The sequence below is a fragment of the Dermacentor albipictus genome, chromosome 1 (assembly GCF_038994185.2).
Source record: "Dermacentor albipictus isolate Rhodes 1998 colony chromosome 1, USDA_Dalb.pri_finalv2, whole genome shotgun sequence".
Lineage (NCBI taxonomy): Eukaryota > Metazoa > Arthropoda > Arachnida > Ixodida > Ixodidae > Dermacentor > Dermacentor albipictus.
The window spans coordinates 454,172,286-454,199,532 of NC_091821.1; the positions used below are offsets into that span (position 1 = coordinate 454,172,286).

Below are 27,247 nucleotides of genomic sequence, written 5' to 3' on the forward strand. Positions count from 1 at the left end.
AAATTTCGCACGGCTTACGGGCCAGAGATTAGCACATATAATCGCTACCTAAAACTGCTTTCGGCGCCCGAGTGCCGACCGCAATAAAAGAACGTGTGCCAATTACTCTGCGTTCTGTTACGCGAGGAAGACGGACACATGTATGAAATGTTGCACTGCAGTTTTTTTTTTTTTTTTCTCTAAGAATACTTTCCCTAAATTACAGTACAGCGCACCGGATGGGGCCGGTATGTTTTATTGTTTGAAGCGGCAAGCAGGAAGCTTGCATACATTTTTTCCGTCTGCGTTTCGCAAGAGCTAGTGATGAAAAACTATACGTGCAAAAGTACACTCCAGAGGTGCATACTGCTTGAAGAACAAGAAAAATATTTGTTCTCTAAAAGGAACCGTACATATTAGAATGAAAGCCGACACTGCGGCCGCAGTCACCGAGCGGCATTAAAAATAAACAAAATTAAATAAAGAAGAGAAAGAAAGGCACCTATACCAAAGGTATAAGTACATGTAATATCCAATTATAAACACCATTTGAGCGGTCTGATCGTAAACAACAGCGCGCGAAGCCCCCGCCGAGCAGATCGCCAGCAGTTCCCAACTGCGCGACCTTGATGCGACCCAATTCACATCGATCGCAGCGCCGCCGCAGTATTTTTCATCGTCGCGCGTCTCACTGCAAAGCATGCGCCGCCCCAGCCGCTCGTCCCACTCAACTGTATTCTAGCTCACTCTAGTTAAAATCTTTCTTCTATCCTCTGTCTCGCAGTGGAAAAAAAAGTTACGTGGCGTCTGGTTTGCTTAGCAATGGCGAAGACTGCCGTCAGGACTCCCGAGGAAGAAGCCGCTCGACAGGAGCGCCGTCGAGAAGCTGCTCGTGAACGGATGCGGCGACAGAGATCCGATCCTGAAGCGAGAGCTAGGGAAGTTGAAGCAAGGCGTCGCAAGAGGGGAGAAGACTCTGAAACTCGCGAACGCGGCCGATTGAATTCTGCGAGATACTACGCAGAGCATCGTGAAGAAGTTCTGAGCGATAGCAAACGGAAGAGGCTGGAAGATCCTGGGTTGCGTGTGCTCAGGAACTTTCGCCAGATGCAACGACTCGGTACTGGCGGTGCTGGTGGGCGATTTAAACGTGAGTTTCTCGACGTAGAATTTGGCGGCAGCTGTAAAGTTTGTGACAGACTATGGTTTCGTTATAAGCTTTACAAGATTTACAAGACTTGTCACGCAAGTGCTCTTGGCACAGATGATCCATGTAATGTGGAAGTGCCATCTGTGGGATGTCATTCTCTGCTGGCAGGAGACTCCAGAGAGTCTTGCGTGGCAAGCGCAGCACTTATATTAAGATTACTGATGCTTTAACATTGAAGGCACTGTATACTTTTCCTTAACCGGATATTTGGAGGCTGCCTTACACGATGAGACAATGCCTCCTATGTGCGTTCCAAACTGTTTTAATTGTCTGGAAAGACCCTTTTCATGATTCAGGCCATGTATGAAGACTGTGGAATTACATACGTATATCACTTCACGGTTTCGAGAAACAAACTACCAATCAGAAATTTTCTTTACCAGGCTATTGAACATAATTTTAGTTCTATATGCATGTTAATCTACAAAGTATCCATACACTTGCCCGGTTAAGATCTGTTGCAAGTCATCTCCAATGTTGCTGAACTGGAGAATGTCATCTGCAAGCCGCAATGTAGCAACATATTACCAGTCGATCATTACCCCTAATCCTCCCCCGCCTAGCCTGTTCGATACTTCTGGCAAACAAGCAGCGAAAAGTAATGTAGTTGTCCAGTCTCCTTCTAAATTTGCATTTCCCCCCCTTTTTTTAGTGTCTGTAGATTTGAAACCTGGTGAAGGGCCCCCTGGCAAGAAATGCTTGTGGGCTTTTATTTGAATCTTTAGCTGCATTCACGTTTTACATTAGTGCGTTACTTTGCAAGCACAGATGTCACCATATTATCTATGCATTGCACTTGTCTGTTCGCAATGCTCAAACCTGGTGAGGGGCCCCTTAACCGTAACCATGCATTGGACGAGTTGGTTCGTCCATGCAATTCTGGTAAAGAGGGCCAGTGATGTGCTCAGCTCGTTGACGATGCTTTTCATTCTTTTGCAACTTTCATTTTCGCTTCAGCAGTTCATTTTATTTCCTGTCATTTTCTTGTGCAGTGCACTTTTGTAATGAATCGGGTGAAATTTTCTTAATGAACTGTTGATATGTTGTCTACAAGTCACTTTGCAGCGAAAAATTGGGCCATTTCTAGTCTGATTTCAAGATGGTGGCATGGTACGGAAGTGCTAAAGGGACGCACCAAAGATAAAATCTTGTTGACCCAGCGTTAGTAAAGAACCTTCCTACAACGCCAACATAGCCACTCTCACCATGAGAGGAGACTTACTAAGCCAGAAAAGGTAAAAAAACGAAAGGCTGGTGGGGACGACGCCTTAAAATTTCCGCACCAGCTTGCCTTGACGTCATGGATTTTGATGCTGTCTACTTGATCCTAGGTAATATTTTATCACTATTGGTGGACGACATTGTATTCAAAGGGCAGGGAGCGAAAGCCTGACCTTGGAGAGTTTTCAGTATTTCTCAACAACGGCCAAATCCTTGGGAAATAATTTGAAATCGCTGACATCACACTGACATACTGGCGCTCAGGTTCCAGTGCAAAATTGAAAAATATGGAGGTTTAGCCTTCATTTTTTTGTTCTTCTAGTAAACAACCTCCTGCCACAGAATTAAGGAAAACAGCGTTTGGAACAAATGCTTAATCAGTTTCAGCTGGTTTAGTGTTTCCTTAAGTGTCCTTTATTGTCCCTTTAAGGGGCACAAGGTGGATAGCAAGCAGATATCATTGTGGAGATTAATCATAAGGATTGAAGTTGCTGAGGTCATGTTATATATTATGCATACACTGAGACATAAAATTTTGAGGGGGTGAAAAAAAACTGGTTTCTTTCACTTTTTTTTCAGAAAGATATGAAAAATTGAAAGAAGATGCTTGTGGCCAGATATGAAAAACCAGACACATCTATTCTCTAACATTGAAAAGAATATAATTGTTACATTACATTATTGAATCACAAAAGGACCAACAGAGCTTCCGAGTTCAAAGTCTAGGCACAACTTCATGCCAAGGCGTTGATTTCGCATCAAAACGTCAAGACCGGCATTTGTATCAATCTGTGTCCGACGATTCATTTCTGCTTGACGCATCAATGTTCTGTGCAGTGGACGAAGCGTTCCGCACATTGAGGTTCAAGTGCACATACACAAGTTTTTGCACACGATCCCCTGGGACCCTGTTGCTAGCTTGGTGCACACATTTCAAAACTCGGGCGCGTTTCTGTCACATGTTTCTTTCACAAGATATGCGCTAAAGCTAACAGAACTTTGGGTTTTTGCATTGTCATCTACACCTTTCCCCATCTACCATCCATCGACATGCCTACCAAACTTTTGTACACCCTCAACTGGAATATGCTTCATCAATCTGGTCTCCTCATCAACAATACTTAATAGACAAATTGGTATCCATCCAAAATTGTGCTGCCCACTTTATGACTTATAATTACAGTCGTCAATCTAGCATTACCCAAATTAAACACAGTGTTCCCCTTCCAGACTTGGATTTCCGCCGCTCTGTTGCCCTTCTATGCGTCTTTCGTAAATACTGCTGGTACCATCTCGTCCGGGTGAGGTGGGTCTTCACCACAAGAATCAGCGAACGACAACGGAGCCAAGCATCGTGATGATGAAAAAAAGTAGAAAAGATTGTATTCACTTCGTTGGTACATGGTTGTGACTCTTATCCGAGTCTCGAGCGGTTCTTATTATCACGGGGGCCAGGACGGCCTTAAATAAACCCTTGCGGTCTTGTGGTCATCACTATCTTCTGGAAGTGGCAGTATTAGTGCTTTCGTCAGGTTCTGCCATTGACGACCTCCTGCCCTTTGGGTTTTCTTCTCTTCGTCCATCCCTTTGTGTCAGCTCCGGGAATAAAAGGGGTGACGCTGTTTCGGAGAACAGGGCAATTATGTCGACATGGGGACGCCCGCTTGAACACTTCTCACACTTGACAGGTCGATGTCCGGGGTTATCGTAACAGCCTTTTGTGGGACAAGGCATATCATCTTGTCATGGGGACGTACGCCTGAATGTCTCTCACACTTGTTAGTGTAACAGCCTTTTGTGGGACGAGGCATATCATCTTGTCATGGGAACGTATACCTGAATGTCTCTCACACTTGACAGGTCAATCATAACACTGCTATAACTGGTGGCCCAGCCGTTTGTCGCTTGAAATTCCTTCTCACACATATACTCGACTTCATGATAATCTCAGTTTCAGGTGCACCCAGTCATTCAATAACTCTGCATTGCTGCGCCCCATCACACTATGGAATAGCCTTCCAAATGATATTGTTTCATTAAAAGATCCTGCCAAATTTCGTGCGCAGTTGCAACTTGACATGTTCTTTTGTCTATGTTTTGTGACTTTGTATCGTATTCGCCTTTGTATTGTTTTACGACTTTGTATTGTGTTGTATTCCCTTGACTTTGTATTTTCTTTTTTTCCATGTTTACCAGTGTTCCATTTTTCCTTCCAATGCACAAATTTATTTGTTTCTCCTACTTTATAGTTCCCTTTCTGCATTAATTATTGTCATTTTTCTGTAACCCCCTACCCAATGCTCCTCCGAGCCTGAAGGGTAAATTGAGTAAATAAATAAATAAACATGCCACAGAAGAAGGGTGAATCTGCAGTACACGACGGGCAAGGAGGCTCAAGGGTTGGTATAAGCAAAGTCCTTGCCTCCCACGGGGATGGGTCCATGTGCTTCGCAGACTCCCAAACTCCGTCTTTTGACCAAACATTTAGCTATGTCGAAAGGAGTCACATTGCAACAGCAGAATTTTGCAGAGAATGTCTTTTCTTTTTTTGCTTTTTTTCAGTTGTATCCTGGTTTGAAAAAGACGAAAAAAAAATACTACTTTTTTCTGAATATTTCAATGTTTTTTTTTTTAACCACTTGCATCTCTAGTGTAGACCAGCTGACTAAGGGTCTGTTAGCATAACAGAATGGGTGTCAAAAGAAGGGAAATGCAGTCACAGATGACAGCATTACGGGCAGCTGTGAAAAGCAGATTTCAAAGCGCAGAATAAATGCTGCCTGAAGCAGAACATGTTTAAATAGGGATCTGTGGGACAAGCCATCATTGTGCAGTGGACCTAGACTGACGATAGGGACTTTAATCTGGAGTGTCAATACAGATCATATCATAGAACAAAAGTGAGTGCATTGCTCTTGTGAACAACAGGAAATTGCAGTCGTGTTTATATTTCGTTTGTGAAATCAATAATTTGGCAAGAACTTGTCTGGTCAGGATTGCTCATAGTCAAAGGTGAAACAGACTCCAACCAAATATTATACACAACACCTGGGTACTTTTGGAAGCTTGTCTTTGATGTTTACAAGCACGCCTTTGAGCTTTTTCGCTGGCACACGTGCAACGTGCGCACCAAAGAACGAAGTATGTGGCCTAACGCCTCGCTGGTACAGGGAGCAAGGCTTGTACAGAAGCAAGGGTAGCACGGGGGCCTTGTTGTGAACATGGCCCCCATGGGAGCTGAAACATCTTCTGCTCTTTTCTTTTTTTTATGTTTTTGCTCAGCGTTCGTTTTACCTTTGACTATATTTCGTTTGATTCAATGTGCGCTGCCGGTGCTCTGTAGTTTCTGCTTTGATGTTCAGATAATGCTGGAAGAATTTTAAACGACCGTAGTAAAGATGTACTAATACCTTAACTTCCCGCAATACATAATTACAAAGAGATGTGAAAAGACAAGTGAGTGGCCACTTTCAAAGTGGCGGTGTATAGAAATATCATCGCATGTGCAGCATTTCCATAAAAAAGTTCCAATGACAAAAGAGAAATTAATAAGCTTAGAAAAATAGTTAAAAAGTTAACTTGGACAGCGTACACTATCCAGATACAAGATAAAATTTTATTCATAAGGCTCACACTCCTTCAGGAAGAAAAAGAGAAGGTGGGAATGTTAACCTGAAAAGCATCTGGTTGGCTACCCTACTCTGGCAGAAGGGGAAATAGAAAGACGAAAGAGAGGAGAAGGAAATACGCTTTCACTTTAGACAAGGGCTTCGGGGGAGGGTGTGCTGGTATTTTTCTCCTTCCATTGTTTCCAATAACTTGCCCAATTTCTTTTTCTGATAGCATCACAGGCAGGTGCCTTTCGGTATGAGCGCGCGGACGAGTCGAAGGCAAAGAAACACCGTGCTCGAGCAGTGCAGGCAAAGCCTTGTGTGAGGCCAATAGGTGAGCAGACTGACAGCGAAGCTGTCAGTGTGACTAGAAGAGCTCAAGAATGTCATATAGTACACGTGCATAGTAAACAAGATTATGCGCGCAGGCATGTCAATTGGTTTTGTGCAGGTAAGCTGGTGAACCCTTGGAAGAGAAACAATGCATCCAAAGTCATGCATGAACAATATGCATGGCCGAAGTGCCACATAGAAGACTGAACAGACTGCACTGTTTTGAAAAGGCAGAAATGGTAAAGAAGCACAAAGGAGTTTTCGCAGCACAAGTAAACTGGCACAATCTCGAAATTGCAAAATTTAGAAGCCACGAATATGCCAAAAGGGTGATTTTGCACCGTTACATATCTGGTTTCCAAATTTCGTGTGAGCCTAAAATGAAGTGCATGAGCTTAAATTACGTTTTGCTTTGTATAAACTCCCTTTTTTTGCACAGAATCAAGAATGACTGCAAATTGAGATGTGACACACAGCACAAGCTAACGACACTGTTATTGGTTTGCACTGTATGATTTGTTTCCTGTCACATGTTTATGTCGTTGCCCTTGCGCACACGAGCACATTTATCCAAAATGGTGTATAACCAACTGACCGCAATTGACCCTTTACTGATGTTATGCCAACATTAAACGAAGGGGCAATAGCACAAGAAAGAGAAGGTGTTTTAGTTAGCTAGCCCTCACTTCTCTTGTGTTTTACTTGTCTGTGGTAGCACTAAAGTGAGTTAGTTGCTCTGCGGTTCATCTGTTCGCTACTTTGCAAACTTTCATTCGCAACAGTTTGCCTGCTCAGTAGGTTGCCCTGACTGCTGAGTAAGTGTATTCCTGCTTTGTGTTTGTGTTCAGGAATGCAGGCTTCTTGTTTGCTGTCGAACATCGGTACACAAACAGACCGTTCGTGGTGCAGATACGGAAGAGTGAGGAAATATCACCAGGACTATGTGATGGATCCCTGCGCCTTATGACCCTAAATGATGGCTTTACATCTCCGAGTACTGCAGACGACCTTGAACTGCCTAATTCTTGCCAGTAGGTATGCTTTTCTCTATTTTTCTTTTAGAACAAGATAACACGGTGTTAGACATCGACAGCGCAGTAGCCATTCAGTGAAGATGAGGGGTTCATGCGCTCCCGGACTTTTTTCAGAAACGTCAAACCTTGTGTCGCTATTGTCACTAGACGCATGTCCTGCACACTGTCGAATAGCTGTTTCGGTATCATTGTGGCTACAAGATCTTCTAGTTTGTTTTTTTCTGTGCCTTTGACACGGCTCTAAAGTCTAAGACGATGACATCAACTGGTAGCGCTCATCATCTCCATCATCCATGTCAGTAATGATGTTACTGCAGGTTTTAGGAACAGTGCTTTAATCTTCAGTAGGTACCACACTGTCATTGAAGATTTCTGTATTTATGTCATTTGTTCTTGTACCTTCTCCAAACTGGTCATGACTTGAAGCTTCTGTCTTACAATATTTTACCATTTCTGTTTTTTGCAATGCTTTAAGGAACAGGAGTAATAAGCTGGACATTTCGCTTACAGAGATCTGCAACACGTATTTATTGTTTACAGTCTGTTTCAATTCAATAGCAGTTCTAATTTTAGACTTCAGTGTAACCAGTTTATCCCTGTAGTCTGCCTGAAGGGTATATTCTTCATATAATTTATTGTCCAGTACTTTAATCTTTTGATCTAGCAAACAAAGCCTCTCCTGAAACATTTCTAGCCAGCTGCTTGTGAGATGAAGCGTTGTGGCCTCACCAAGTGCCGCGTTGATATAGTCAGAGAAGGGGCTTACCGTCGTTCTGATGAGTGTCCGATCCATGCTAAGCTCGGCCTCCATGTAATAGGTGACCGTAGGCGGGTGGATGAGGACAGGTGGTTCCGGAAGCTCTTCCTCGTGAAACCATGCGTGGGCTCGTCGGTCAGTCAGTCCTGGGGGCTGTTTGATCATTGACTAGTGCTGCTCCTGGGTTTCACAGCATCATTTGGTCAAAACCAGCGAAGCACCATACAAGAAGAGCAGTCAATGAACAAACATAATGGTTTAGCAGAACACCAAAGGGATGATGATCGTAGTGGGTGAGCAAGGAAGAAGATTTAACACTTCTGGTCTATAGGATACATGACCTGCCTAGGTCCACTAGCTCGGCTAGAATACCATTTTCCTGTGCAATCCACGCTGCCATCTTTTTTCTCTTAACGTTGCACCTACATTTCCGGTCACATTAATAATGTTTAAAATGTCTAACAGGTCTACAAAAGAATGCCTCTACAATTTTGTCCAGGCAGTTTATTCTTCCGTCACGAACATGTCCTCAAATTGTGGTGCCAGTGGAAAGCTCATGTCTCAAAATGACAGAAATAAAATTGGTTTTTATCGCTTAAATAAGGTACATTTTTTACTCGATGCAGAATCTCATGAGAACATTACAGGAGTTGACTGCGTAGGGCTAGGACTAAATAAATTGTCATCTACTACGACATTAGGTGATGCACGCTTCAGCCACGGCCAATAAGACAGTGTTTTTAATGAGACCTGACTTCTACATTACCACTGGCGACACCTTTCGTGCCTTTGACTAATTTTTTGTGTGCTACAGCTTGTTCTGAAATGTACAGCTTTTGCACCACATATCATCGTGGTGCATCGGCCTTATATCATCAGCCTTATGCTGAATATTGACTTATTTCATGCATGCTGCTTCCTCTGTCTCCTTCGGCATTCTTCAAGGAGTGCCACATATTGTTTCCATTCTCTGCTGCTGTCGGCTTTTCTTGAAATTAGAAGTGTTAGAATATTGAAATTTCCAAATTTAATGGAATACAAATATTATAAAGAAATGAATTTCGAGTATAGAATCGAATACCATATATTTTCTCATATAGCATGAACACAGTGTAACATAAGTCTTGTTGGGAGTTCATTTGGTAAAAAGAGAACACGCAGGGTTATTTGCACTATTTGACGTGCGTAATGCTATTCACAGCAAGACTGTGTCAACTGAAACGTTTGCAAATGGAAAAACTGAAAAGTGATTGCACATAATTTCAAAGGCACGAAAACATGGTGACATTGTCCAGATAATAAATTTTGTTGCTTAAACCTAGAAAACAGATTCGCAGGTGATGCATGCTCATGGAACGACAGGAAATTATTGAGCAAATGTTGCATACTCCATGTGTTCACTTGGCAACCGATGCCTCTCCACAGCATTCGTGGCTATGTTGCAGCATAACTATCCAGAACAGCCACCACTTGCATCTGGGTGTCTCACTGAAGGCCCCAAAAAGTGTTCGTATCACTTCTACTCGAACTGAATCGAATATTCAACTACTTCGAATACGAATCGAATAGCTTATTCAGACTCTATTTATGGGCCATGCTATGATGCTGCTGTCTGTTGAGCACCATCACCACCCATAATAAAACTGCATTGTAGCTGGATTGTATTAGAATGATACAAAAAAATTGCATAGTAAATTATAAGCTTTGTAAAAGGTTTTCGCTAATCGCAGACATTCCTTAAGCGCTTTTAATCCCTTAGTTAAATTAACTTGCTTCTCCGGTCGCAAGAGCTGTACTAGCATCGCCTTCAATTTTTTGCAGTGCACTGTCCCTGTGATTTATCACTGTTGCCGATACTCATTTATCTGTAATCAAGGAATCTTTCAGACCTAGAAAAATTATGTTTAAAAATTTTCACACTTCCTGGAGAAACTGTGGTAGGTATGGACACTTTCGATGGCAGGCTTTTGATTGCACCACAAAATTGGGGATCCTTAAAAATCAGCCTTAAGATCAATTACAAATCAATTAAAAATCAGTTTACTGGAAGCAGTGGGGAGAATGAAGTGAATTGCTTTACAAGAGTTGAATGTTGGCCTTGTTGGTATTTTGACATGACATACGGATGCGAGTGACTTTATTAAAAACATTTTGAGAAGCGCCACCCCTTAGGGCGACATTGGGGGGCCGCTCCCGCGTGGGGACAGTTAGGCCGAATCTAACCACTGCGTTGCAGCCTCTCGGGACAACCAAAAGTTGATGATGGTATTCTGAGCTCTTGATGGCCAAGCTCCACTTCTGTTCAGTGATTTCCTTATCCTCTCGTAACAAGGGACACCGCCAAAGCATGTGATCTAAATTGCATGTCCCCTCGCAGCTAGGACAGTGTTAGCTATAGACGTCTAGGAATAAACAATGCATGAAGGCCAGGCTGCAATAACAGCTAGTAGTCTGAAGCATCCTAAGGATTATGGCCTGAGGTCTTGTGAGCTTTTTATGTGGTGGAGGAAAGATTCTTCTCTCCAGGTAGAAATGTTTAGCGAATTCATTAAAGGTGAATAGAGTGTCATGAAACTCTTGGACATTGGACTGTGGCAAGGCTCCTCCTCCCCCGTGACGAGTTAGTATGCCTACCTATGAGTGGGCAGTGCCATTGAGGTTGGTGAGCGAGTCCAGATTCGGACCCATGTGTGCCGGAAACCAAGTGATTGTATGTGTGTGAAGTGATTGCCCTGTTCCTGAGAATACTATGGGCCTCTTTTGCGATGGAGCCTGAGGCGAGTGCCTTGACTGCCGATCTGGAGTCTACCTATATATATTTGCATTCTGTTGTCGTCCAGAAGAGCCAAAGCAACAGCAACCTGCTCTACTTTAGAAGAAGTGGTCCCAGCCACCGAGACTGCCGAAACAACATGGCCTGCGTGATCTGTTGCCACTATGGCAAAGTGAGACGAGGGGCCATATTGAGCCGCATCCACAGAGCAGACCGAATGAGAAGCATCTTGAAATAGCGCACAACGGGACAGCACAACAGAAGGAAAGTCAAACACAGGCGCCTGTGTTCAGCTCCCTTTCTCTTGTGTCATCCTGTTGCGTGCTATTTTGTTGCCGTCCCGTTGCGCGCTATTTCAAGAAGTGACTTGCAAAGCAAAGAACTTTCATGTTCTTGTGCATTTCTCTGCACAGGCACTTGACTTTACCAAAAGAAGCCAATTCATGACAGTTTTGCAGCTCAGTCATGGCATTCAAGGTCAGTAGCAGCACAAGACTGAACGGTGATAGTCAGCGTCACAGTGCGGTTAAAGCTGCAGTCCACCAACAAACTAGCCTGAACCTACAGGTTCACTAATTATAAATAGAAACCCTTTTATGACGAGATATATAAACACAAGAAAAAAAATATATTTTCTATCCAAATGTGCAAAACAGATGGAGAATAAGCATAGTCAACGAAAAGAAAAAATATTCTACGGAATCTTTTTCAACAATAGGGGAAAACACCAAGCGGGAAACTGGAAGTGGATTTCACTCCCAAGCCAGTTGTGGCTTCATTTGGAATTTGTACTGATAACTCTAGTAACATGTGGAACGTAGGTGTACATTTCATTTGCTTTACAACACGTACGTGGTACAGCTGCAGCCGAAGATCTTGCATTGGTCTGTCTCTCCTCACTGTGCTTTCAAAAGAAGGTGTGCCAGTCTTCATCTTCCTCGTCCTGTGGTCCCGTTCCAAACCAACAAATGATGCTTGCTGCCTGTCATTCAATGTTGCCCAAAGACATTTAGCCAGAAACTTTGTACTTGGTACCGAAACTCTGTGAAAAAAAAAATATGTTGCCTGTTGGCAACACTTGTCCATAAAGGGCTCGCTGACTAAAGGAACCCTTAATGCTTTTTGAACATGATAAATATACATAGTCGGTAGGGAGACCTGTTTTGTGAGCACCTGAGCAAAATATTATTCCAGTGCCAAATCCAGCAGCTGAAGCCTGTGGTCTTGCTCAAAGGACTAACTGCTTTTTCCTTAAACTTCTTGTAATTGTCACCCCTTTTCTTGTTTATTGTTATGCCACAATAAGCACAAGGGCATTGGCCAGATTGTATGACACATTATGACTGAGCAGTGCCTCTGCCAGGACCAATGGCTCTGTCAGGACTGATGGGCGGTGGTGACCCCCTGACGATGCATAATACCATGACGATATTGCAGCTTTCGAGATCGGATCGCATGAGAAACCAATCTTTGAGGCCATACTGATGCAAGAGCTGCACACAATTATGGTGGGGCCAATGTTGTCATCACACTGCATCTGCACAGCTTTGAGCTGAGTGCAGGAGGCAAGGGAGCAGAGAGGGAGGCTGCGAAGCCATGGTAGAAGCCGCATGTAACAGTCTGGAGGCATAATAAACAACTCTCGTCTAAGATTTACGAGGTGATGCCCTTTAATACTGCAGGATTTTTCATACTAGTTCAAAAGACTTGAGGCCCCCCTAGTTATTACATTGTCACAAGTCTTATGATTCGCCACAGTGGCTCAGTATCTGTGGTACTCTGCTGCTGAGAACACGGTGAAAGCCTCAATGTCCAGCTGCTCAAGCCATGTTTCAATGGGGGAAGAATGCATAAATGCTTGTTTCTCAGTCATTGGGTGCACTTTAAGGAAAACCCATACAGTCGTAATTAATCCAGAGCCATCTAGTACTGCATCATGAAAGCTTGTCAGCCAGTTAACATGCTGTCATGGCACTGGCACGCGTCAAGTTATAAATACGAAATGCTTGTAAGACAGCACCTTTACCCATTTCAAGTTTATTGGACCTCTTAATTTGGGACATCTTTCTCTAACCAAATGTGCAACAGTGACTACAGGCCGGTGAACTGACCTGTGAATCGACTTGTGCATACGCATGCGAACTGATACTCACATGCGAGTCTTACTGCCGTATTCTCAAACAATCTTCGATTTGAAGCCGTTCCTCTCCTCCAACCAGTGGAGCACAGGACCTGCCCTTCGACCAAGGAAGACACTATGCTTCTGAAGAATAGCCGGAAAATGTCAATGAAATGCGGTAACCACTTCTGTTGAGTGGAGGAACATTCTAGAATATGGGGGTTAGTGTGGATGAAGTCAGGCAGGCTTAATTCTAAGGACAAGCATGTGATTAGGTCTTTGTGTTTGTGGGGATATGGGTCCGTGCGAGTCTGGTTTGTCCAAATCTGTGGAATGTATGGGAAAATGTGTTGGCCCAGGTACACCTAAGTGAGAGCTTGTAAAATAAGAAAATTGTGCCGGTTTCATTAGAGCGCATCAGTGTAAGGCATTAGATGTACATCAGAAGTTTTCTCACTCAATTTTACATCAACTTTAAATTTTTCTGTGGCTTTCGTGCTGAAATGCCCTGAAAGCTCCCTACACCTGTTGTCTCCTGGTGTGGCATTCTGTACAAGTCCACACAGTGGAGTGTCCATTTCAGCCACCGCTGATTGGCTGCAGCTGTACAAGCAAAGAGCAAACTGACTGGTGGCGCCTGTCAATATTTTCCCAGCTTTTCTATACTATATTGTTAACTTTCAATGCAGTGGCACACTTTTCTGCATTTTCACTGTAGGTACATTTTTGTGTTGGGATAGCACCTTCTTACATGTTGTTGCAGTGTGTTGGTAAGATGTTTCTTGTAGCTTGTGCTGCAGATAATTCTCACTGGTCAATGGGTACAGTGAACTGTTCTGATGGTGCGGAAGTGTCGTTTTACACAGGGCGTGACAGACCTTTCCTAACTTGCATGCAGTAGCTCCTTTAGGTGTGGCAGCATCCATTTCGTAGAGTTAATGGTAAATTAGCCCAGACTGCAGCCCACGGGGACACTGCAAGCACTGCTCGCATGGCCTCTCGGCAGAGGTTCTCTTGTCTGCCATCTGCTACACTCTGGGCAATGCCTGCAGTGTTTTTGTTAATTTGCTCGTTCTCTTTGCTTAGAATGCCTATAACAGTTCTTCCTAATAGCCTGTTCCCTTTCTTTTCCTTTTTTCTTCCGTGACAAAATTAATGATTGGACTTGTCCTTGGAGAAAAACATTTTTTTCTTGAAGGCAAAGACTACAGTGCCAAGCAGAGTTCAATTCAACATCGTCTGGGTTTTCACGTGCACACCTACACGCTGCAGTGGCAGTTTATGTCGATCATTAAGGGATCTGGGTATTGTGGCGTGGTCCGTGGTCTTTGTGCAGATGTTCATTCATACTCCTGCCCCTGCTCTTCTACCCTCTACTCTACCTGCAGTAGGAAGCAGTGATGGCTGGCTGGCCTGTTATTCGCCTGGCGGTTTGCCCCAGCAGATTCAGTGAGGCTGTTTCCACTCAACTTGGTTGGTCGGAATCGAAGCCTCGACTTTCCGGCTGCGCTAGGCATGGCTGCAAGAGCGAGACCAGAAAAGATCTCTGCAGGACAGCATAAGGTGCGTGTTCACTCTTCCTCTCGTTTGATGGCACCTCTGAGAACCACTCGGACTTGAGCTTGCGTGCAGTGTTTCATACCCGTGGCAAGCACATGCTGCCCCCAATGCTAACCCAAAGAACCTCTCATCAGCGTTCTTCCTCTGACTAGCATCATACATCACCTTCGTCCTCAATATGCAGACAGCTAACAGCTACTGGCAGGGAGGCTGTGCTTGTGTCATGCGCTACTGCTGCTACTTTGCTAACTCAAACAAGCTTTGAAACATTTAGATTGCAGCATTGCATTGGATCTGCATGTCTTTCTATTTAATTTCGTTGTGGTGTAGTGTGCTCTTGTAATTATGAACTGCTGCCAACTCGCCTGGTTTAGCATTTTTCTAAACATGTAGGAGTCAAGTGCCGACGCAGCCCAGGAGATGAAGAAACAGAAGCTGTAGGCCTCAGAAGCAGCAATAGCCAGGACGAGACTGCACTGGAGTCTACTAAATGTTAATGCATAGAATCCTTCATCTGATACCGTCCGCATTGCTGAAAGTTAGTGAGCAGGGTAGTAGGTTCCTGCCTCGCCTCGTTCTGGGCCTCGTCTGTAAAAGGAACAGTTATATGCCCGATCTTGGGATCGAGCTGGGATGTCCCAGCGCAAAAGCCACGTGCCCTACTGGTTAGTGCCCACCGAGCATGGGATCTGCACGATTCCTTTTATATGCGTAGATGCGGTATGGCGCTCTCTCCACTATTTCCGTTTTGCAACAAAATTGAGCCCACTGATCATTGTAGTTTCTCCTCTCTGATAGAAGAGCCATTGGAACTTCTCTGTGCCAACTTGGCCCTGTTCTTGTGCTGTCATCTTTTGGAGCATCCTTGATGAGGCACACCCACAGGTGCGCAAGCCATTGATATCAGTGATCGGGCCCATTGCCTGAGCTGTTATTTTTCTGCTGGCGCGCATGCATTTACCTTGATTGCAAAATTTGCTCTTATGAGGTCACTGAGCATGTGAATATATATAATGTATACATACAAACAGTCGAATTCACAATCATACAGCATAAAATAAACGCACAGGTGGAAAGAGACACCTGTTGTGTTAGCACTAAACTAATATAACAGTATCGAAATTGATAATCATGGAATCGTAAAAGCAGCAAGAGGGAAATAGTTTGAAGAGCGGTTATTTGTATGATTTATATGTATTTACACCAAAACAATGTTCGTTTATGCGGAGAAAAAAAAAATGAGAACTTGAGGTGTTTTTCTCTTATCTTTGCTAAGGTATACTAAGAGCCAGCTCTTTTCACATGTCACTTCAGTTTGGCACAGAATGCCTTCGACTGTACAATGCGTAATGTTTCCGTGTGCTCGAAGGCCCGACTTAGGCCCTTTGGAGAGCGGGCCCGAGTCCAGCCTGTGCTGACGGCCTTGTGCTCGAACCTGGCCCAGGCCCACCGAAAAACGCTTCAGACAGCCCGGCCCACACTGTGCTCTAGTACACACCCTGGCTTGGCATGCATACAGGTGTACGGCAAGAACGCTAGTGTTTGTGGGCACAATGCTTGTACCAGCAGTGGAAGGCCGAATGCCATTCTGGTTCCGCTGCAGAGCTGAATGCAGAGGTGTGAGGGCGCGTCCAGTTGGCTTTGTCGTTTTTGCAGTGCACCTCTCTGGCATCTTTGGAAATGTAACCCTCCACATGCGAGCTGCGTTTGCACCGTCAATACCGTGACAGCATGACGGCAACAGTGCAAGCGCACCTCCAGTGTCCATTAATGGCTATTGCAGTATAAAAGCAATGTTGCCCTGATGAAGACAGGTCCCCTTGCTTCTGTCTTTTCATTGTATATTAGAAAGCATTGTTCATTCAAAGCATAAATGGAGCGTTAAGAGCAAATAGGCAGTTTGTTATCCTACTGCGGACTCATTGGCGAATGTGCACGATAGCGGTTTAGCCAGAAAAATCTTGACTTCCTCTGTGAAACAATGTGCTCTAACACCTAACTTCTCGCATTTTATGTCTGCTATGGGTGCCAGGATTAAATTTGGCATAAATTGCTCCAGTTTCATGCTTGATTGGGCTCACATGGCAATATGAAATACTTAAGAACTATTAGCAACCTATTTGAACTTGCGAATAGTGATAATATGAAATATTCATGAACTATTAGAAACCTATTCAAACTTACGACTAGTGATTGTTCAATTTGAAAATTGCATTGAAAAGGACAATATTAAATTCGTAATTTGAAAGTTCTGAATATGCGTGCACCCCTTGTTTTGTTAGAAACAGCTCTGTACAGCCAGGAAATAATTACTTGGCTTCATTGTTTTCAGTGTCTGTTTGGCTTCGTATGGATGGTACATTGCCCTTAGTTTCCCCAGTGCCTCCTCTATTTTTTTCAATGCCAGCCAGATGCGGCCGACCCGACCGTTCACCACTCTCTCCTATCATCCTTTCCTACTCTCCCCCCATCGGCTAGCATTCGTGCCTGCTTTACGGTCATGGGGGAGAGTACCATCTGAATGGCACCTCGTGGCGAAAGTCAAAGGAACACTGGCAGACACAGGGACAGGGAGCGTCTGCTGCTACTCCAGCGGAACAGCAGCGCCACAAGCTCAGACGCATGTGTGACGTAAGCAGCCGTACCATCTGGATAGTGTTGCATCATGGCAACTCTGAACTAAGGCGCACCAATGGCTTCCATTGGGGAGCGAGCGATTGCACTGGCATTGAAAAAATAGATGAGGCGCTGGTTTCTCTCATCCTTATTGTTCATGATATACGGAGGGTGTTAACTGTGGCAGCCTTGATGCGTGGAGGTTACATACTAGGGCCTTTTGTTCAGTTGCCTTCTAAGATTACTCACACATGACACTTGTGGAATAATGGTTTTAACCTGCCATGGGGGTGTAGTGGCTATATCCTTGTGCTGCTAAGCCTGAAGGCGCAGGATCGAATCCCAGCCACAGTGGCCGCATTTTAACAGAGGCAAAATACAAAAATGCCCGTGTGCTGTACTTTGGGTGCACATTAAAGAAATCCAGGGGTAATAATTATGCAGTCTTTCACTGCGGCGTGCCTCATAATCATATCGTGGTTTTAGCTCATAAAACACAAGAATTTAATTAATGGGTGTTTTACATGCACCACCAAGGCGGTGGTGGCTGTAATGCTGGGTAATGCAAAGTAATGGTGGGTGTAAGTGGTGCTGGGTAATGCTCACAGTCATGTACATTATAAATACAGGTACAGTTGCCCACAATAGTCTGCAGGACATCGGTTTCTTGACAAATGTGAATTTCTACTCTGTTAGGTCATGGCACTTTAGTTTAATGGGACGTTGCATAGCTTGAAATATGAATTCGAGGTGATGTGCCTGGGCTTCACAGGAATGGAGTACTTTGGCACATCTTGTGTCCCACAACCTTCTAGCAGTGGCCAACTACTCATGAATACCAAAGAAAGTTGACGGAGGAACAACCGTCACCATAGCTATTGGTTGAGCACTGAACACATTATGAGGAGGTTTTGGAATCAGGTCCTCCTTGTGGCAGTTGTCTTTTTGGCCATTTTTAATCCCCTCCCCCACTTTTTATAAACAACTTCAAGTTTATTGTAAATATATTTCTCATTCATAATTACTTCTTCCATTAAATGAGGAAACAGTTAATTTCCTCATGTGCTTTCCCTTGCTTCATTGTCTCTTGGCCTCACACGGTTAAAGCTTGTGTGAGCACATTGTGCATTTTTGTCCTCGCCCTCCACAAGAAAATTGTGTTGAAGAAAGTTCTATGTTTGCTCCTCTTTGCCATTCTTTCTCATTCTCTGCAGGACTGGCAGGCAGGTGAGACAGCACCAACTGAAGCATGTCCAAAACACCCATCACCTTGCTGCAGGAGGTTCACCATGTCCGCCATGTTCACCATGTTCCATGCTGTGCAACAGTCACTGTACCAAAGAAACCAAAATGTGAATGTCTCTGCATGAGGTTAGTCCACGGGTTCACTGCCGTGTTTACATGTCCTCCAAGTTAAAATTTTATATTCAGGGGCTACATTGAAAGGACCCCTCCCCCCCCCCCCCCTTTTTTTTTTCTCTGCTCATCATCTGTCTCGGCAAGTAGCCGATCCTGTTTGTAACAATGTTATGGCTTCATGCGAGCCTATGATGAAGGGCAGAAAATGCACTGACGATTACGATACTCCCCAATACGAAATTTGAGCGCAGCTCTATAGGTGTTTTCATTTCGCATTATACATATTGGCTGGTGCTGACAATCTGTCTCGTGCGGCACATTGCAAACGGAGCAAAATTTGACACGACTGCCTCGCTAAGCGGGGAGATCACGAGAGGCAGCGCGTGGGTGGCACATGGGCGTGATTCACAACAGCTGCCGCAGAGGGACCTCCGCCCACGCAGCAGTTTGTTTCCATTTGTCCGAAGCGTGCTACTTTGGCGTTAGCTCATAGCCGTCATCACTGTAGAGCACATCTTGTGCGGCGCCACGCTGTTCTTCTCACACTTTCGTTATACGCTCCTGCTCTGCTTTCCGCCTTGTATTGTCTTCACTATTGCCGTCTTTCATCACCCACTGCACTCCACATTGGCTCATTTATCCTTCGCTCTGCTCAGTTGCTCGGTTACGAGGGACACCAACACTCAACACTGGAATGGGTGCCTAAGAGCTGTGCTCTAAAAGAATGAAAACGGAAAATATTTGTTACAAAATATAGCCCCAGAAGCCCATCACAGTATAGCAGTGCAGTTTGCTGGGTCAGTTGGTGCACTGTGATAGTATAGGGGGTTCCAGCATCTGTACTTGCTGGAACCCCTGTACTGTCCCCATTACAGTTGTTCCACATACAGTAGACTTGAGCATCACTGGCGCCTGAATGTCTATGCTTTGTGCAGCAAACAAGTCCACAGTTTACTCTCCAAATGTATGTTTGCACATAGACATTGACTGAGACAGTAGTGTACAGCTCAATTTCCGTGTTTATTCCACTGTGTCACTGACAGACTGTGGTGGCTCGCCACTTCTGGAATTCCTCAGCACCATAACAGGCTTCGTATTCCACTTCTTGCAGTGGCGATTTAGTATGCCCACATAGCTGTGGCATAGCGGTCACGTGAAGTAGAGGACATGTCTGCACTGTTCAGCTCAAGGCCCCTGTTTTGATGGAGGCGAAACACAAAAACGCTCATGTGCTTAGGTTTAGGTGTGGATTAAACAACCTCAGGCAGTCAAAATAAATCAAGAGCCCTCCACTGCAGAATACCTCACAGCCCAATTGTTGCTGTGGGAAGTCAAGCCCCATGAATAAGTCAATTAGCATATCTCTGCAATGATGCTTATAGGCATCAGCCTCCCAATGTTTTTGTGCCCCAATCTATTCAGCAGACAAATACTTACGAGGTGGTGTTGTCTTACTCCAGCGAAGAGCAAGATACACGAGACAGGTTGAATTAGTGTAACGGTTAGCTTAGGCCAAGGACCACTAACCCGGTTTGCAGTTGTTGCGCATTCATTTGGTAAATGCAGAATATGAAATGTGCAATAGACCACACGGAGGACCTCGTATTGTGGCCCACAAAAAGCGATAAAGTACTGCGGGGAGTGATGGCAATATACATTAAGCATAAATAAAGTTCCATTCTGTGAAGGTAATGTTCGCTGGTTTCATCTTTTTCTGGTTGCAAGAATTGGAGGCATGCCACATTTTTCTTGCTTAAAAACTGGGCATGCATTAGATTTCAACTTTTTTTAGGAGTCCTAATACAGTGATGCTACCACTATGCCAATTGTGCCAAACTGCGCCAAGAGGCAGATTCTGCTACATCCTGCTACATTTCAGCAAAATCTGAGAAATCCACACACACTGTGTGCTGAAAGGGTTGCTCGGGCTTTCAAAAATGTAACTGAGTCTTGAAGCACCAGTTTACAGCACCATCAAAAGTGGCATTGGGTGGACCAGCAGCTGCGTTAGCTCCACCGTGGACTGAGCCAGGGCTCTCCAGTTACACCTGGCTCATACTGCTGCTTCTTCCATGGGCTGCTTATATTCAATAACTTCCACCTCGACACGTGTGAGTTGCTTAAGCAACGGGACAGCCTTGCTTTTCAGGCGACAGAGAACAACTGAGCTGACACCGGGCCAGACCCCGCGCTCCTCCCCTGCATGACGAGTCCACAACAGTGGCCAAAGTTTCGGATGATGTGTGGTGCCTCGCTCGATTTTTCCAACATAATGCGCACATTAGCACAGACATAGCGGCCGTGAACAACATGTACAGCGAAGCTTTCTTTGCCTCTTCCTTCGACTCTCCAACTGCTGCTGTGGCTGTCTTGCACGCCTGGTCAGAGGGTGGTTCACAGCGTGTATATACAAGGATGGAGCATGGCAGAGAGGATAGGAGACTCGAGAAACTCGTTAGGACCTTTGCACCGCATCAAATGTGCACCCTCTGGAGCTCCCTGGGCATCGCTACATTAGCTTCTTGACAGCTGTAATTGTTCGTGACATCCCGCAAAAGCACTGCAGAAGTTGCAGCGCTTACCTTTCTACTAACGTGCAAGTCCATAGGGAAGCTAGATAGAATGGTTGAGAGGAGTGGAGAAAGGATGCAGAGAATGGATAGAAGCGAGAAAGTCGCGAAACGAGTAACAGCCTTGTCGCTCTTTGCTCGCAGTTCCCATACAAGGGAGGTATAGGAAAAAGGTGACATGAAAGGGCAAGGAAACACTACTACAATAGACATGACAGCGGTTGTGGAGAAACTAGATGAAATTAAGTTCAAGGTATGATACAGTGCGGTAAGTAGAAGCAGATCCGCATTAATTAAAGCGCTTTGCAGGGTCTAGGTGACACTACAGAAGTGGTCGCACGTCAAATCAACACTTCTATGCCCGCCGCAGTAGCTTTGCAGCTATAGCATTGCTCGAGGTCATAGACTTGATCCCAACTGCGGCAGCCGCATTTCAACAGGGGCAAAATAAAAGAATGCTCATCCACTTAAATTTGGGGGCACGTTAAAGAACACCACAATGTCAAAATTAATCTGGAGTCTGCCACTACGGTGTGCTTCATAATCCAATAGTGGTTTTGGCACTTACAGTCCTATAATATGATTCAAGCTTGTGGTCTCCCCCGCAACGCTCACGGCGCACACGCTCCGATTCCGCGCGCGCCAGACTACCACTGCGGGTTCGAGCACTCCGAGCCGCCACGCGTGCAGGGCACTGCACGTCCGCGCCTGCTCCGGCCCGCTCCGTGTACCGATGCGCAGCTGCGCGCGTACGCGCCCTGCCGGCCCCACAGCTTAGGGGAAAGCAAGACCGCGCGCGCAGCAATGGAGACCCTAGGCAAATCTCTTGAGAAGTCATAAAGAACATTTATTGAGCTGGGACTCAATAGAAACATCAGTTTTAACGTCACGTCCGAATATGAAGCTAGTTACACAAAACATAGCCAAATGGTCGCCAGTGGCTGCTAACGGCGCACCGCGACAGAGAGAGAAACGCAGAACAAAGAACCCAGCAGTAAGAGGCTGCCTATCCTTCGGTCAGCGCCTGCCATCGCGCACCCCACAGCAGAGAAAAGGGAAATGGAAAGAAACGACAGACGAACAGACGGGGCCACGATCAGCAGACGCTGCCTCAGAACATCGATACGACAGAAGAGTGCGCGCGCCCGCCGAGGCCGGGACCCTGACGAGCCTAAGTAACCATCGGCCGGCGGTGGACAAAGGGGGCCACCGCCGGCAGAGGGGAACACATACGCACTTTCCGACGCCCTGATGTTGTCTCCCCGGGCGCCCGTCTTGCGCGCGCTTCCCCGGAGTGCACGCAAGCAGGGCCCGAATCCCGCCAAAATGTCAGCCAATGGGGAAAGCCTGTTGACCTTCCCGTAAGCGGGATGACAGCAGAGCGACAGTGTTTTATGACCCGCTGCCACCCCATCCAGGCAAGGAGGAGAGGGATACGGAGCCCTCGGCAAAACAACGCAATGGCTCCCACACAACCATCGCGAGAGCCTGAAAAATGCCGCGAGAGCCAGAAACCCCACAAGCTCAATACTTTTGCAATGTTGCGATGTGCCATGTGAGGCAATGACAATGCTCAATCCTCTACGAGATTGTGAAATGTGGCACACAGAAATGCCTCAAGTAAAAACCTCTCCCTGTGTGTTCTGTCTACTATGCAGACAAACAGCAGTGGTGCACGTAAGGTAACTTCTAACATCAACTCACCACTCTCGTGTTGGACTAAACGTTGAAGGAATTAAGCATTCACCCTCAACATCACCGCTATTTATTGTCAGTCAAAGCAGAGCATAAAATGCTTCGCTTACATCAATTGCCACAGCGCGGGAGATCTGCATAATTTTATGCTATTCAACTAATCGCCTATCCCCCACTTTTCTTGGCTAGGCAAATTTCACGACGTAAAAACAGCGTCCGGCGGCTACTAAGATTTTGGTCGACTCTGCACCAAACGGCAACTTTTGCCTCTGGGTGCTGACCAAGTGCCACTGCTTAGGCCTTACTGTATCATACGGCCGTGACAAAAATTCGCTGCCAGCTGACCCCATGGCGGGCAAGTCATTGTGGCAAAGTGACCTCCAATATGTTTGGACCAGTAAACCACTTCGGTAATTCGGCGCGAGATCACGGGCTACACTGGTGGCCAGAAGCCGAGATTGGGTCAGTGGGCGACTGCTGCTGCACGAAATGCTGGCAACTATTGCGAACATTCAGTGAATTTTGTTTTCCGTTTACTGGACGGAATGGCAAACGCTGCGTGTAGGCAGAAAACTCCAAGATGAATTAGTGCATCGCAGCCTAATCTGAGAGTGTTACACAGTCAATTGTCACACGTTTATATCTGCATTTTGTGATGACACACGATGCACATTGAGCTGTGCGACAAGTGAAATTGAACTGCCCTGGGGAGTGTCGACCCTCGCAGTACTTCAAGTGGATGGTATATCAGTGAAGCACAGCACAGGGCAAAATAAGTAAATTTTTCATACAGCTGATGTACCTTCTTTTCACAGAGTGTTCCGTCTTAAAGGATAAGTTTCTAGCAGCCGGATCATGCGGAACGTTCTCAAAACGCTTCCAAATTCTGCACTTAGCATGTCTAAGTGCTTGCATGTTTTTCTAAGCCACTGAGGTGCTATTTGGGTACATCTTAGGAAACGACTGCTCTATCGCAGTCCACAGTACGAACTGCGATGAAGGAGGCGGAGTCATTTGTAGTGTTTTGTTTCAGTTTATGAACCAGCAACCACTTATTTCACATGGCTTGCCCACTGTAAAAGCCATATATAATATAGTTTGCAATTGCTTTCATAAACCTGCTCTGGAAGTCTGTTTTACTTCCCCAATATGCATTTTGGGCTGATACAAAAGCTGCTCCAAAATGGCATGGGCCAGCAGTATTGCTGCTAATGTAGTTCCTACGTTTAGACTCAAAACTCAGTATGTGTTCTATTCAAGGGTGTGCCTAGTACTTCCAAATGAATTATCGGTGTGTTTCGATGTCTTTCTTTGCCTCTTGTATAATTTGACTCACCAAATAATTCTACTAGTCGGTCCTGTTAGGGTTGAATCAGTGGAAGTCAGCTGTGCCATCAACGATCGATAATTGAGACATGCTTGATTATTCGGACAGCCCTGCGGCACAACCACTAGTCCATGGACTTAGTGTATAAAGTATTGGACACCTTACAGTGCATGATGCAATAATTCACACTCCAACTGCACAACTGTGTGCTAATGCAACCACGAAGTCAAGCAGAAATAGCAATATTTCCGTTTTGAGATGTCGCCGTCATTGTTGTCAGCCATGTTGTTGGCACTCTGCGAAACCGAAACTAGCAAACCATAGTCGATCTAGTTGTCACTAATGAGCGTTCGGTGCATGCATTGACTACTTTCGTCTAGCTGTAGCAACAGGATAACAATAGCCGAAATACGGGCTGTGATTTTGTAGCAACGGCTCTCGCTCGATTCTATGCCACTCTTATCATCCATTATTCATGGCTGGCTGATCCCGTTGATAATGCGTGCAAAGCATTGCTCTGACCACTGATGAAGCACGAAAAGTGTGAAAAGGGGTAGCATGAAAAGCATTGCTAGAAAATCTCAGCCATAGAATGTGTAGGGCCAAAGGCAAGCGTATGATCTTGTGATGTCTGATATGAATCCTATGTGTTGCCTTGACCCTGTGCCATAGAGAAAATTTGAAACCGTGTCATGAGCCCCAGCATGGAGATGCTTGCACAGGAGCCAGCATTTATGTGTGTGAGCATGAAATAGTTTGGAGACTGGTGTCTCTTTAGGCACGCAGTAATGACACTCTGTCTTTGACGCCAGCCTCCTGTGTGTGCCCAGGGCAGACTTTGCTCAAAGGGAGAGTACATTTCATGCTGGTGTCTTCTCGTCTCCCTCCACTTAAGGCGACTGCCACCATGCACCACCACCAATGCAGCACGAATCTGCTTGGCATTTTGTTCCTTGAAATGCAGAAAGCGAATCAGTGCTCATGCATTAAACCCAACTTTCCCAATGGGCTCTGCTATTTTTGTTTTGATGCCCTAGCAGCATTTTGTGGTACTGTATAGAACAGAATTTTTGTGCTCCACAGATACTAGAGAGGTGTGCGCTCATTCTGATGACCATCATGCACGTTTGTTTCAAATTTATGGTGTCAGTAATACAAACTTTATGAATACCTCCCTTAGAATAGTCTGTAATGTCCCTTCATTACATGAGGAATACAACGTGCACTCCACACGTAAGACGAGGCTGCAAAGTGATGGCACTCACTGTAAGGCTGCTCTGAAAATGTACACCAACAACAGCCTTATGATAAGACACTTACCGTATTGCAGTTAGCTAATGGTGGCAAGCATTTGTTGTGGATGCCAGTGACTATGGTGATGCTGTTACAGTGTCACACCTTGGAGAGAGCACCACCTGGTTGATGTCCGAGCTTTTGGTGTTAGCTACAGGTGTTGCTTTTTGTGGAGGCAGTGGTATTCTGTTCAGCTGCCATAACAGTTGCTAAGCTTCCTCGTTTTTATGCCTGGCTCCTAATGTACCAGAGTGAATCACAGGGATCATTTCATTCCACTTGGTGTGTCAATGCTCTGCACTTAGGCTGGATATGAATAGAACTCATGCTAGATCTAAATGAGCCTTTCATTTTGCAAGGAGTCAATTTGGTTGGTTGAACAAAGGCTTTAATGCAGCTACCAGTTGTTACAGCACATATCATTGTAGAGCAAGTGTTTGGTCTCATTCCAAGTTGTTTACTTTCATGGCATTGTAGTTTGCCCAAAGAGATAGTCAGAGCTGGGCTAGCATCTCAAGATCATGGGGATTCTTTAATGAGGTTCTTCTAACAGGTTAATTGAGTTAAAGGGGTTTAATAAGCCAAGGCAGCAGCTCAGCTATGAGAGAGGCCACATTTGTGCGCTCCAGGCTCAGTGCTAGCCACCTACAGTTTTTAATGTGTGATTAAGCAACTTTACTTTCCTCAGCAGGCCTCGCTAGACTTGCAATACTATATTGGCGTATATTTTTTCGTCTTGTGTACGTGCAGCTGAGAATAATAACTGGAGTTGACATTTGTAGCACGAAAATTGTCCTGGTACTTCTTTTTCTTGCCTGTGGCATGTCCCCTTCTGCTTATTACAGCTGCGTGAATGATCTGGCATGATCTAGAATTAGTTATCTAGAATAACAACTTGAGCAGTGCAAATGCAGAACACACACCCGTGTGCTAATCCATATCATTGCTCCACTCAGCACTTCGCCTCGACCTTGGGAAATGCAGGACAAAGCCACCGCTTTACTAATGTGGTCACTGCACTTTAGTAACACTACTCAGCGATTCTCAATCTCACACGCTCAGCATCTAGTCGAATGCACTGTGGTGGAGAGGTGTTACTCAAGCAATGTCTTATCTTTGGAACCACCGAGGAGCTTTATCAAAGAGCAGTGGATTCTTCACAGTTGCCGACCCATTGTCACGATACAAAAAAAAAAAAAATGACGGCTGTGACACGGTAAATAGTGCTGTTCTAACTTGGTTGCAGGTGAAAGGCAGCTTCAGAGGTGCAAGCTACTTCATGTGCTGACCAGCTGTAGGACAACCAGGGATGGCCAAAAAAAGAAGAAAGAAAACTAAGACAACCTCGTAATAAAGTGTCTGTTCTGCACAAAAGTTTGGAATTCTTTTTTGTTTCTCCAAACATGTGTGGATAATCACAAGGCTGGGCCAGATTCACTCAAGGAAACTCTTGTTGGTAAAAGCCACAACCCCATTTCCTGCGCCACGTAAGTCGCCATATAGATTTTAGTACATATCCTTGCCGACAAGTTTCTTCTATGGCAATGAAGAGTGTAGCTTCTGCTGATGTATTACTGTTCCAAGTAGTTCAGCAATGTTTGGCAGTGCTTTTTCAGGTACAGAATCGGCGTAGCTTGCTACTTGCGACGGTTTTGCATTTGCGAAAGTACGGAAGAGCAGAGTGGAAAGACAGAATTCAAATTTAATGCAGAGCGGTGCATTTTGTAACTTTAATGTTAAAGTATACCAAGTGTTGTAGACATTAAGCTGTTGGATTTCTGTTCCACAGC

General features: G+C 45.0%; 1 protein-coding gene across 9 annotated transcripts; it reads left to right on the forward strand.

Moving 5' to 3' along the window:
- The first annotated feature begins 668 nt into the window (after positions 1-668).
- Positions 669-26,831, forward strand: LOC139054769 (uncharacterized). 9 transcript variants are annotated; one of them, XM_070532368.1, is made up of 7 exons: positions 676-1,129; positions 6,254-6,355; positions 7,203-7,385; positions 14,426-14,600; positions 17,076-17,228; positions 18,428-18,584; positions 26,704-26,831. In XM_070532368.1, exons 4-6 carry the CDS (start codon positions 14,553-14,555, stop codon positions 18,581-18,583), a joined length of 357 nt encoding a protein of 118 aa, XP_070388469.1. In that variant the 5' UTR covers positions 676-1,129; positions 6,254-6,355; positions 7,203-7,385; positions 14,426-14,552; the 3' UTR covers position 18,584; positions 26,704-26,831. The 9 variants fall into 9 exon arrangements, 3 of the variants coding, with proteins under 3 accessions (XP_070388471.1, XP_070388470.1, XP_070388469.1); XR_011511503.1 differs by having other exon boundaries at positions 677-1,129; positions 17,005-17,228; XM_070532369.1 differs by lacking the exon at positions 6,254-6,355 and having other exon boundaries at positions 671-1,129; positions 7,264-7,385.
- Positions 26,832-27,247: the final 416 nt, after the last annotated feature.

Bases quoted from the DNA above. Each gene is read 5' to 3' on its own strand.
- LOC139054769 (XM_070532370.1), top strand. From the start codon at position 14,553: ATGGCTGCAAGAGCGAGACCAGAAAAGATCTCTGCAGGACAGCATAAG. The intron at 14,601-17,075 runs GTGCGTGTTCAC...CCCATCGGCTAG, and splicing joins TCTCTGCAGGACAGCATAAG to CATTCGTGCCTGCTTTACGG. The intron at 17,229-18,427 runs GTAAGCAGCCGT...CATTCTCTGCAG, and splicing joins AGCTCAGACGCATGTGTGAC to GACTGGCAGGCAGGTGAGAC.